The sequence below is a fragment of the Xenia sp. Carnegie-2017 genome, unplaced genomic scaffold (assembly GCF_021976095.1).
Source record: "Xenia sp. Carnegie-2017 unplaced genomic scaffold, XeniaSp_v1 HiC_scaffold_2, whole genome shotgun sequence".
NCBI lineage: Eukaryota > Metazoa > Cnidaria > Anthozoa > Malacalcyonacea > Xeniidae > Xenia > Xenia sp. Carnegie-2017.
Window position 1 is genome coordinate 4,919,578 of NW_025813482.1, and position 12,570 is coordinate 4,932,147.

The 12,570-nt window shown below is 33.4% G+C and overlaps 3 protein-coding genes across 3 annotated transcripts; 2 read left to right on the forward strand and 1 right to left on the reverse strand.

Moving 5' to 3' along the window:
• Window positions 1-19: 19 nt before the first annotated feature.
• LOC124440375 lies at window positions 20-2,805 on the forward strand. Its single transcript, XM_046990762.1, has 4 exons — window positions 20-207; window positions 417-560; window positions 1,657-1,786; window positions 2,539-2,805. The coding sequence occupies exons 1-4, from the start codon at window positions 44-46 to the stop codon at window positions 2,722-2,724; spliced, it is 624 nt and encodes a 207-aa protein (XP_046846718.1). The 5' UTR covers window positions 20-43; the 3' UTR covers window positions 2,725-2,805.
• On the reverse strand, window positions 2,583-7,294 carry LOC124440374 (tetratricopeptide repeat protein 19, mitochondrial-like). The gene is made up of 9 exons (XM_046990761.1): window positions 6,739-7,294; window positions 5,419-5,519; window positions 4,624-4,773; window positions 4,463-4,558; window positions 4,297-4,358; window positions 3,718-3,804; window positions 3,489-3,624; window positions 3,072-3,234; window positions 2,583-2,906 (listed from the first exon to the last, which is right to left on the reverse strand). Exons 1-9 carry the CDS (start codon window positions 6,917-6,919, stop codon window positions 2,803-2,805), a joined length of 1,080 nt encoding a protein of 359 aa, XP_046846717.1. The 5' UTR covers window positions 6,920-7,294; the 3' UTR covers window positions 2,583-2,802.
• Window positions 7,295-7,387: 93 nt separating this feature from the next.
• On the forward strand, window positions 7,388-12,432 carry LOC124440512 (ankyrin repeat domain-containing protein 31-like). The gene is made up of 14 exons (XM_046990905.1): window positions 7,388-7,491; window positions 7,748-7,804; window positions 7,930-8,078; window positions 8,155-9,465; window positions 9,620-10,015; window positions 10,353-10,486; window positions 10,683-10,763; window positions 10,856-11,028; window positions 11,103-11,217; window positions 11,312-11,377; window positions 11,472-11,535; window positions 11,720-11,821; window positions 11,899-12,017; window positions 12,082-12,432. Exons 1-14 carry the CDS (start codon window positions 7,427-7,429, stop codon window positions 12,430-12,432), a joined length of 3,183 nt encoding a protein of 1,060 aa, XP_046846861.1. The 5' UTR covers window positions 7,388-7,426.
• The last annotated feature ends 138 nt before the right edge of the window (window positions 12,433-12,570 follow it).

Genomic DNA, 12,570 nt, shown 5'->3' on the forward strand with positions numbered 1-12,570 from the left:
AAAATTTTACTACTTCATGTTATATTTGTGTAAATTAGCTAAAATGATCGCCACACAAATGTTGGACCTAGACATTTTCGTTGCGCTCATACCATTCGGCCTAGTGTTGATTTGCATATTATGGAGTGGGTTCCCTAAAGGTTCTGAGAAACTCATTGCTACATGGGCATTAATTGATGGCTGTGTCATCCATATTTGGATTGAAGGGTATGTATTTATGTGTAAAAGGGAATGGAAATGGCATGCTTAATGTCAATTTGAGGTACTATTTTCCAGAAATGAAAATAACATCAGGCTTACTTGCACTTTGAATTATTTTTGCTCATGTTTACAGTCACTTGATCAAAATTTGGAGAAAATTTCACTGGACAGTAGAATTGTGCACTCCCAAAATTAGTGGTAACTTTCACTTACAGGGTTGTGTGCCTAACACGTCGAGGTCCACAATCGATGGTGAAAAAATTTGATGACTTTGATACAAGATATAGAGATTATGAACCCAACGCAATGGCCATGGTTTGGTTGGAACTATTATTTCAAGGTCCTGGATGTGTAATATGGTATGTTTAAACAACAATCAACATACACTTTGTTGATCTTTAATCGAATTTTTCCTTGTCTGATTTATTGTCATTTTTCACATTATGTTTCATTGAGAGCTAGACAGTATTGACAATATCATATCAGTTTGATGAATCCACTCAAGCTCATGTAAAAATTTTACGACACATACTATTAATTGCACAAAATTTGTTTTGGCCATTGTGTAATTTAGTTTTAGGAAGAATCAATTGCTATGTACTTTACATATTATATGGCAGTCAGCAGCTGGGGCAGTATTATTCTGCATTATAACAAGATCAAATGACGATGACTCTGATGACTTTGGACGAACGCGAGTTTATGTGATCTGATTATAGTTTATTATAGTTTAAGAAAGCGGACGAGAGTCCTAATTTACGAAGCATAACAATACTTGCTGATATTTTACTACACGTGATAGGATTTTGGTATTGCTTACCAGGGCTAGTTAGAGTTGATGGGAGGCAGAATTGTAAGATGTCACAGTCAAATATAAACGAATGTTGCATCTCGCATCAACTTTATTCCACATTTGACTCAGCTTTAAACAGTATATGAAATGAAAATTGTGCAGTTTAGATTATATTTTCATTGGACATAACTTTCAAAACTACCGTTCACATTCTAAAACAGTTTATTCAAATCACTTTTCACTCTCAGAATATTGAAGATTTTGTAAAGTCCGGCGTCCGCTTTACAACAAAACTTGTGACGTTACATTGTACAACAAGAATTTGAATAATCAAGTGTATTTGGTGATATGTTTCCTCAACAGAGCAGAACTCCTTCATTTTGAAGAGCCAATGGTATAAATGAAGGTTGTGTAAAGCGGACAATACAAAAACTTCAATAACTTAAGATGAAAAGTGATAGGAACTGTTTTTGAAAAGTACACTGTCATTTTGAGACTTACAGTAGTTCAATGAAAATATACGTAATCTAAACAGCACAATTTTTGCTTCATATGTCTTTCAAGCGAACTGATAAATACGACCAGTTAGCTTTTCGTTCTTTCAATCAAGTGTACAATACGCTGAATCTTTTCCTTCGTTTTATTGCCTTTACATTTTATAGGTACCATTCGATAGTAAAAAATCGCTGGTACAGACCATTTGTTGGAATCATCGTGTGTTCATCGTTTGTGTATGGTACAAGCGTTTTTGTTATCGCTGAGGTTATGGATGGCTGCAAGCACATTGTTATGGTAAGCAAGTTGACTGATAGAAAATTGCCGCTATATTATAAAGTACTTGCATATGAGAAATTTTGGTATAAAATGGTTGAGTTGGATGTATTATAAATTTTTCCGACTGCCACGCAGATCGTAATCACAGAGGACTCATGACTATAGATTCTTAAAAATGAAATAGTTTACAAGATTTTTTACTAATTGTATCAGTCTTGTACTGATGTGCTCTTTTCCAGTGTCAGAGTAGAACTTTTTCTTGTACTGTAGTACTGTACGTAGTGTACTTTTTATCGTGTTAAGGTCGGATGTAAGACGTTTTTGTCAATTGAGTTTCATTTTATTTTGTGATGTTTGCTCTTGTGCAACAATGATCAGTAAAGGGTTAATGCATCAATCCAGAGCATGAATTTTCTCTTCTTAGTTCGGTCAAATTTGCGTCGATATATTTTTCATCTTTTACAAAATTAGCAATTCTGCCAAACTAACCCTCTATAGTGGCTACTGTTGCTCAAGGGCAACAATCAAATTGGGGGAAACCTCCCCCTCTTTAAGGATTGAGTATGCTCTTTTCACATGTAATGGTTTTCCACTTTAACCTGAGCTAATGAGGGAATGTTTGCTCAAATTAATAGTATAAATTTAGAAAAAATAATGAACTAAAATTTTAGAAAGCTGAATGAGAGAATGGATATCATTAAAACGATTTCAATCCTCTGTACGTTTACATATCTGGCTAACATAAACAGTAATTTCTGTTGAATTTCCAGGAAAACTGGCCACCGTCTTTTACTTCGTCAAAAGATGTCGTGAATTTCTGGATAATATTCGTGTTTGCAAGCACATTTTACATCGTTTGGCCTAGTATAATCATCATTAAATACGTTATGGAGTTTAGACCCACTAAAGACTTCGAAAATATTGTGAAGAAGAGAAGAGTTGAAAAGATTGAATAGAAGAGTCTTTATACAATAATTAATTTCACCATATTTTTGATAAAAATGTTAATTTTTGAAATCCCATTTTTTCTCAAATTAGGCTACGTCTTTCAATTCAGCTTCTATTCTTTTTTTAGTATCTTCATCTTGACAAAACTCTACTGCTTTCTTGAACTCAGTTTTAGCATAATCCAATTCTCCTGTAAGTGCAATATACGTTCATGAAATCCTTCAGAAGCAGTTTTAATTCAAGGCCTTAATGTCTTGGAAGTAAATTTATTGTTGGTGGACTGTGGACGATTTCATTTATTTCCACACAAAAAGCATGAAACTGAAATTGAAAAAAATTGAAATTTCTAGCTTACCATTCTGTGATAAAACATTAGCCAAATTGTAGTGCAATGACCATAGATCGACATAGTTCACTTTAATAGCAAGATCTATAGCTTCGTTAAGTAATTCCTTTGCGTATTCTACACTTCCTGTTTCGTTATGAGCAACAGCCAGATTATTTAGGGAAAGAGCAACCTAAATAAAGTCAAACGAATAAGACGTTTTTGTACATAACAATGAAATATAAGCAGCCTGCATGGTTAGAAGGGAACACCCGACGTTTTAATCGCTGTGTGCAAGTTTTTTCTACTTAAATTTCATATAAAATCACAATAGTCGTACAAATGCAGGATATAATATGGCTTTGAAAAGTTTCTGAAGTATTTTGAAAGAGAATCAATTTTCAGTATTTTTTAATAAAAATTTACAGTACTCTAACTTTTTAAAACCTGTTCATTATTTGGTCCAAACACTGTCCTTGATAGGTCTAGTGCTTCAGTGAAAACCAAAACAGCCCGAGTAGGATCACCTTCAACCATTTGATATTTGCCGTAACTTTCCAGACAGATGCCAAGAAGTGCAGCACTTTTATAAACATGAATGAACAAACGCATATTTATATAATTTCTCAGCCGTCATATTTTCTGCATTTCCAATACAAGCATCTGTGCACAGTACCTGTTTATATCGAAGTTTTGTGAACGGTGCTTTTTCTGTCGCAAAGTATCAATGCACCAATTAAAACCGTTTTCTGCAAGTTCACGTCTAAAAAAATATTTATTTGCAAAAAAGTTAAACCACTATTAAATAAGCCTACGATTACCTTGTCCAAAATACATACAGCTTTCTTTAATGCAGCAGCATCAGAGATGCCAATCTTTTTATGATATTATGAAGGAAAAAAGTTGTCCATGTTATAATATTATTGAATGAAATACGTTAACCAGCTAGTGGCATAGCCAGGCCGAGTGTTTGAACGTGCTATGTCAATATTTCGGTGTTTCACTTAGTGTAAAAACAATAGATTTCTAAAAACAAACCAAATTAATGCTAATGATCTGAAATTTCCATAGCACAACCAAACTGGCTGGCTACGCCACAGATGTTTATAGCTTAAATTCAAACTGGTAAAGCTCAAACAATTAGTTGGAAAACGAAATCTTCAAATTTAAACTTAACAAAATTTAACAAAAACATCAAAACATGTAAGAAACTGCGGAGGTAGTTGATACGTATAAGGTCGTGAGCTGTATTTACCTTCTCTGTTGAGCATATATGCTAGCTAGTTTCAAAGAAATTTCAACAATGGCATCGTCATCCTAAAAAAACCCAATTTATTCAATACTGCATGGTGGAAATGTATTTGAAAATTGAAACTGTTAGATTTTGAACAAATGCTAACATAGTGCACAGATCAATGAACCTTAGCTGTGCCGTGATGGATCAAGGCTTGAACTGTTTGCTTGTAATAGTCTTCAGCTTCATCTAACTTTCCCGTTTTATTGAAAAGATTCGCTAACTATGAGAAAAAAAAACATTGATAAATACAAGTACAGCATCAAGATGTTAAGTAATAGCTTTAACCTGATCAATAATGTAAACGAACTTGGTCGTCAAAATATTCATTCTGCGTTGAGATTTAACTTCTGATTCAATAAGTGTCTTTACTCTTTGCAATGCTTTCATATAAAGTTGAATGGAATATTCTGTCCGACTTTTATTGCTCTGAGATTCCTATAATGGATACATTGAAAACACGACACGACTAAACGTTGTGGCCAACTTTGACATTTTTTACCATTTTTGAAGCAGTTGGCCATTCAAAAAATAACTCTTTGGAATTTTTATAGGCTTTTTTTAAATAAAAAGACCATAAACTTTAAAAAGCAAAGTTGAATTTACCATAGTTCAGACCAATCTTTGCCTTTTGAATAATCGAAATTACTTCAATGAAGGATCATCTTCGTGTATTTTAAATTTTTTCTATTGTTATTTTGTCGTATAGAATAAAACGTTAATTGGAAATCGCAATAATCTACTCAGCTAGAAGACCTATGAATTAATCACAAACAAAGCTGAAAAATTTTGAAATTCTATTTTGCAATTATTCTAGGGAAATACAGTATTGGATTAACGAAAGTTATGTTGTGATACTTATGTTGAAAACTGACTAGGCAACACTGCACATGGGCATTCATTTATCCATGATTTGTAATGTTACAAAGACATAAAAAAGTTTATTTGTTGGATAAGACCTTTTCCTAAAAGATCAACAACGATTTTTACAGTTTTTGTTAGTGTTCTAAGTTCAACCAAACTCTCTTAAAAGTGAAATTTATAAGTTACAACTTCTAATATAAAAAACTAACTCAGGCATACTTGAGCAAAGTGAATGAGTTCATCCAATTCTTTCATTTCGTGGTCAAGATATGTATTTTCAAGTTTCTTACTCCAACTGTAGAGAAAACCACCACCAATGCCTTGATTTATAAAAATTAACACAAATGACATATCTCAATTCAGTCAATAATCCTTGACAAGGTGACAATTTCATTTCATAATCCGAAAAAAGCCATCTAGTAAACTTAGATTCAAATTATCAAAACATGACAATTAGAAGTGTAATATGTCAGTTTTATATGCTTTATTTTATATTCAATACAGTCAGCTGTCTCAATTAAGTCTGAACTGAGACAGCTGACTGTATTGAGATATTGTTTAGTCACAAATTATTGAAGAAAGTTTCTGAGCATACACAGTCGTCTTCACCAACAGGCTTAGTTCATGGTCATGGCAACAAATCTAGTATTGATTTGGGAGTATTTAGCTCGCTTATTTGCAATTCATCATTGAAATTATCTACACTTGCTCAGCATACTCATGCATTGGTTCACCTTGCTTTTTAATGCAATTACATATCGATCTTGATTAATATTTTTTTTATTCAAATAAATCCTTAACACATTCTCAATTTTTTGCTTTCATATCTTGAGTGCAACTTGGTGAGGAGTGAGCTGCAAGGCTCTGTGAATTTAGTTTGTCCACAATCTAATCCAAGTTTGGAGACATGCTGTAAAGTGGCTCATGACAAGTAAAATTATACCACTTTTTCTTTCTTTCTTTCACACTTGACTTTCTCAAGAAATATTGTTTTTTTGCTCTTTGAAGCAATAAAAAAATTAGCACCCGGCTGCCAGTGCAATGCAAAATAGCTTGCACAGCTAATAGAATGTTCCTCTGTTAATGCCATGTGTTACTTTCTAAGTTTCAAATGCTTCATCTTCAAACTCATTTCCAAAAATTCAAATAGGGAGGCACTTAGGGGGGGGACAACAAATTTTTAGGGGGAGAACATGCCACCCTTAGGAATGCCACTGTTTTCAGATTGAGCATTAATGGTAATAGTCAGTTGAGCCAATGACTAAAAACAGTAACAAGTTGATTTGACATTTTCATGGTGTCAAAATGTTAAGTAAACAACATTCTCAATGAAATACAATCAAGTTATTTGCTTATAAAGGTTATTGCAGATGAAAAATCATCATAAGTAAAATATTTTAACAAGACAAACTAAACAGCAGACAATGAACAAACTGGTGGAGATTTACAGATCACTGGTCAACTAACAAAAGATGACAAATTTTTAGTTTATTTCAAACAAGAGTCTCGTCTAATAAAATATCGCAACAAAGTTATTACCTGCAGCTAAGAGAATAAATACTTGTTTTTTCCTCGAAAATCCATTTGATCTCTGGTAGGTGGAGAAAGTTTTTCCAGGAACATATTTACACAAACACAAAATGGATGATGAAGTCGATGTGGAAGTAAGGAAACTCGCTCTTGATCGTGCAAATTTCAACCACATACCCATCAGTGCCATTGAAATATATTTCTTTGTTTTCTGTTCACTATCATGGAATAGTAAGTGATCATGTCATAACCCTGAAAAATTTAAAAGTACTTACTGTCTAAAGACAATTTTTTTTTTGGATGAAGATGAGAATTTGGTTGACACGCTGGGATTAATCGGGGATTAATAGAGCATTTGAATAATCTCCACAGGATTCCAAATTGGAGGGGATCCATTGTTGATCTCAATTTGAAAAACGTTACCAAATTATGCCGTGTTTTCCCCTTAAAATTATTTAACAACTTTCGCATTTCACAGCTTTAACATATTCAATCTTAGGTAACGAAACTTTTCCAGAATTTAAATTTTATGATCAATGAAATCATGTCAGTGAACAAGTACATTTGGTACATTCATGGTTCTCATGGATAAACTAATTTCCGAAAATGGCGGGAAAATCAAAACACGTTATCAATTTCAAAGTAAATACGAAACAGGATTGCATCGTGATCGTTTTCGTTTATATGTCTAAAGATAATGAATTGGACGAAAACTCGCTCTGTTTTGATCGAGTTACAAAACCTACTGACCTGTGGAATATGGTAAATGATTTTTAAATTGTTATATGTAAACAATTAAACAGCAGACTATAACATATTATCATGTAAACTTCCTATATTGATTCACTTCGCACTGAAGATGGCATAAAGCATGCCAAAACATGTTTGCTATAAAGAAATTTGTCGTCTATTTTAAATGTCTTATAACCATTGTGCTCTCACGAAATTATAAAATATGTTATTTTATTTTACAATATGAAATTTAATATTTTGAAAACATTTGACTAATTTTTTGTAGTAACGACTTCTTGAAAGACCCTTGCACCTTGAGAAATTGTGATCATAATTTCTGCAGGTACAATTTTGTTGCATGGTACAATATTTGTTCAACCTACACAAAAACTGTCAAAATCACGAACTGCTATCTTGTCTAGCAACATGCTTAATAATTACATAATATTAAAACAATATTTTTGTTAGAAAATGTATTGAAAATTTCCACGATGAATCAAAATGTCCTGAATGTGGGTTATTTTATTGGGCTAAAGACTTAAAATCAAATAATGCTTTGTCAACAACTGTCAGTATGACAATCAAATTGCAATCTGTTATTGGTGAGAAGGCAAAAGGTTGGTTCTTTTAATCTAAACTAGTGTCAAAATATAAATTAGTGGAAACATATTTTAATGATAAAATAACTTTCAGACTATGAAGATAAGACACTGGAAGATTCCAAAGCCTGTCAAAAAACTGATGGACCTGTAAATTTAGATGTTCACTTTGATCACAACAGTAATAATGACATCTCAAGTAACAAACTGAGCAACTTTTGTGAACAAAATTCTTCATCAAATGATGAAGAAATGCAAGATTTAGGCAATGATACACAATGTTTAGTTTTTCTACAATCTCAGAATGAACAGTGCAATCTAAAGCGGAACCATGAAGAAAGTTATAAAATTAATGAAGCTTCAAAAGAAACAGAACATTCAGATGATGAAAAATATGTGCACATTGAAAACCTGGCTAGTTCAAGTTTGCATAAATCTAAACCAGGTGACAAATGTAGCGAAATGGAGTCAAATACCGACAAGACCTACTTCAACAGAGCAAAAGAAAATAAGTCAACTTTTGAGGGTGGAACTCGTTGTTCTAGCAATAAGTCAACACAAAATGCACATACAAAACTGTCTGAAGAACCTAAAAACTTTGAACATCCATCCTCCCAACGCAGTTCCTCTGACTTTAATCCAGAAAATTCAAAGGGAAAATCATTAGAGGTAAACAGCTGTGTTGTTGATACAAAATATTTGTATCCTTGCAATCAAGATCTTCACACATGTGAAGAAGAAGATGATGAAATTAGGAAACTAAAACAAGACGAAGTCGAAAGAAATGAAGATCTTAACACAAGTGAAAAAGAAGATGATGAAATTAGGAAACTAAAACGAAGTAAACTTAAAAGAAATGATGATCCCAACACAACTGTAAAAGAAAATGATGAAATTAGGAAAATGAAACAAAATAAACTCAAAAGAAGGAAATACCAACGACGCAACGCTCCTTCCCTTTCAAACGCACAACGTAAACTTAAAATTGAGAATAGATTAATTCAAAAATATAGCGAGGATATGAAAAATGAACCTGCAGAGAGACGTTGTAGACGTGATAGGTCAACGAGGAAAATAAAAACTCGAAAAGAACAACGCACGTTGAGTGAAAATGAAGTATTGACCTCAGAATCTGACACAAATGAAGAGAACTTATTAATTAAAAGACATAATTTTGGAAATGATAACCAAGACTTAACAATAATCAGTGATTGTGAGCGAATAACCGAACCACATAACCGAAAAGACAGTTTTACTCGTATAAAAAAAATGAAATGCGGAAATGAAGAGGAAACACGAACTAACCAAAGTGGACAATCTGATGGCACAATTGGAAGAATTAAGAAGAAAAGAAATTGCGATCATTTAAATCTGATCGCATCATTCCCAAAATGTCTCAAAATAAGTTAGATGTTGTTAACAACAAAATGACGAAACCTAAGTCGTTTGATTTCACGCGAAAAGATGATCCTTTTCACTTCAGTTTTGTAGAGTTTGAAAATAATGTTAGCGACGATAGTCAAAAACAATCCAATGAAAGTATGCTGGTGAATGAATGTAACTCAAACATCCTCGACAAGAAAAGTCAAAGGAGAAATTGGAAAGCGAAGGCATCATCTCTTTCAGAAAAATCACCCGTAAAAGAGGAAATGATTACTTGACCAATGACGCACAAAGTAACATTTTGTCTGAAAACTTACCTCGTAAAAAACAAGATTCTCGTCCTACTGAAAGTAAACATATGCATTCGAAGTACAGACGGTGTATGAACACAAAGAAACAAGAAAATGATAGAAAAGATGATACAACGTCAAGTGGATCGCTTGACGGTTCACCTTTTAACAAAAAAGAAAATCAATCCTCAAACACGGAGATGACAAATGTTCGACGAGAGAAAAATGCTTTACAGAAACATTGTACGGTTTATGAAAACTATAATCTCCCTTATGATGTTGGTAAGCTACATATTTTTACATTCCCCTGTAACATTACATTTACGTGTTGTATTCTTTAAGCAACATGTGTGTTAATTTTACATTCCCCTGTAACATTTCATTTACGTGTTGTATTCTTTAAGCAACATGTGTATCTATTTTACATTCCCCTGTAACATTGCATTTATGTGTTGTATTCTTTAAGCAACATGTGTGTTAATTTTACATTCCACTGTAACACTGCATGTATCTTCATGCAAACTTTAAGTTACAAATGTGTTAAGTGTTTGAAACTCTTCCTACATAAAAAGAAAATATTGGCGATGAAATATTGAACTTATACTACGTATATTTTTAGCAACCGTCACTTCTACCAGAAGGACATCGCTTCGTGATTGCTTAACAAAATCATCCTCACAAAGCAAAAGTGCATCATTTAACAAAGGGAGAAACAAGAAAGGAGAAACACCTTTGCATCTAGCTGCAATCAAGGTTGAATGTTTTCTAACGTGCATGTTTAGATTGCTACGTAGGAACATCATATACACACTTTACGAGAAATATTTTACAAGGAAATTGAACAAAACTTGTTTGATTCTTGTTTATCATGCACAGAGCAACTGAAAAATGTTGCATTTCATGCACTAATGTTATCTAAGGAAATGACTAACGATATAATTGTTTGTAGGGAGATCTGTCCCTCGCTGGCACACTAATTAATGAAGGTGCTGATCTCAATGTCAAAGATCATGCTGGATGGACACCATTGGTAGGATTGCTAGAGAACCTCAATGTACCTACACATACGTTAAGCAAAAAAACGCAAAAACAAGTCTGAAATGCATTTATAAATTTTTTCAGCACGAAGCGTGCAACCATGGACATTTGGAAGTTGCCAAGTTGTTTTTGGACAATGGCGCCATGATTAATACTCCTGGTCATGATAACGTTACTCCACTTCACGATGCTGTTGCTAATGGTAGATTGAAAGTCGTCAAACTTCTGGTAGATAGAGGAGCTGTTCTCACGTTAAGGTTTTTTTTGAAAAAATATGTTTGTGGTGTTAAGATTAAATTTTTCAATAATCCCCCATTATTTCGTTTCTTAGAAATAGACAGGGATTATTACCGATTGACTATGCAACGACCAAAGAAATGAAAAGCGCCCTGACTTCAACAGCTCATGTTCATGATGACGATGAAGAAAGTTTAAGACTTGTGAATGTGCGAAGACTTTATTCATGTGTCTACCCCGTTTGCTAATTATTTTATGCTGTACATGTTCGTTAACATCCATTCCTTGTTTTACCATTTGCAGAATCTGCCAAGCTGCTCAAGAGACTCTAAAGTTATTTTAGGTTCTGGGTTGAAAAGAGAACAACAGGTACAGACAAGATCATAGTGCTATACTTAGTTAACAAATCTTTTCTAGCTTAGCTACTGGTACAATAGATCTGTGTACTTTTATTGTCCAACAGGCAATGTTGAAGTACTGTGTCAATCAGCTAGGAGGAATTCTCGTTGAAAATTTCGATGAATCAGGTAGGTAGAAGTGAACCATTCTTAACACCCCATGTTGAATTCCTTACAGGTCGATATTATAAGATTTTACTGTATTTAAACACTAAGCGGAGGAATAAACTAATTGAACTTTAAAAAATTTTAATTGAAATTTTGCAGCACGTTATGTTTTTTTTACTGTTTGATTTTTTTTACTATTTTGTAGTAACCCATATAGTCATCTCAGCGGATGAGAATGGTTATTGTCCGAGAACGATGAAATACATGTATGGATTATTAACTGGAAAATGGATTGTAAATTTTGAGTGTAAGGTTCTAGTTGCAATACGATTGGATATTTTAGTGGTTGGATGTAGTTGTTTGTTTACTTGTTTATTTACACAGGGGTAATGCTGAGTCTTCCACAACAACAATGGCTTGATGAAACTGTATACGAAGTCAAGGGCTCTTCAGCATCAACAATTGATGCAGCAAAGAAAGCAAGATTAAATATGTTGCAACAGGTTCTTCATGCAACCATAAATTTTCATATGAGGTGTTTCCAACAACTCCTTTGCCATTTTATAGATGCCTCGTCTTTTGGACGGTTGTTCTTTTTACCTCCGAGGAACCTTCAATCCTCCCACACTCAAAAAGAACGATCTCATTAAACTTATTAACTTGGGCGGAGGAAAAGTGCTACACAGGGAACCCAAGATCAAAGATGATGATATGGCAGGCTCACGCAAACCGGAAGTACCATATCATGCTCAAAAAAATTCGTCGTTGTCTTGTTGCACCGAGTTTATTTTGTTTGATTCATTATCAACTGATTCTCCCAAAGTTGTTTACTCTCCATTTATAAAAACCGCTCCTGTCAAATGGTTAATGGACTGCATATCGTCTTTCAAGCTTTTGGATATCCCTAATCGTCCATAATGTTATGAAATGAGAATAACATTGATATTAGGAAACTGCAAAATAGCACTTTCAATGTGGAAATCATCTATTGCTTTTAAAACATTTCTTGACTCATTAGAAAGTTTATATAAATGTAGAACCTGCAATTTTCATGAA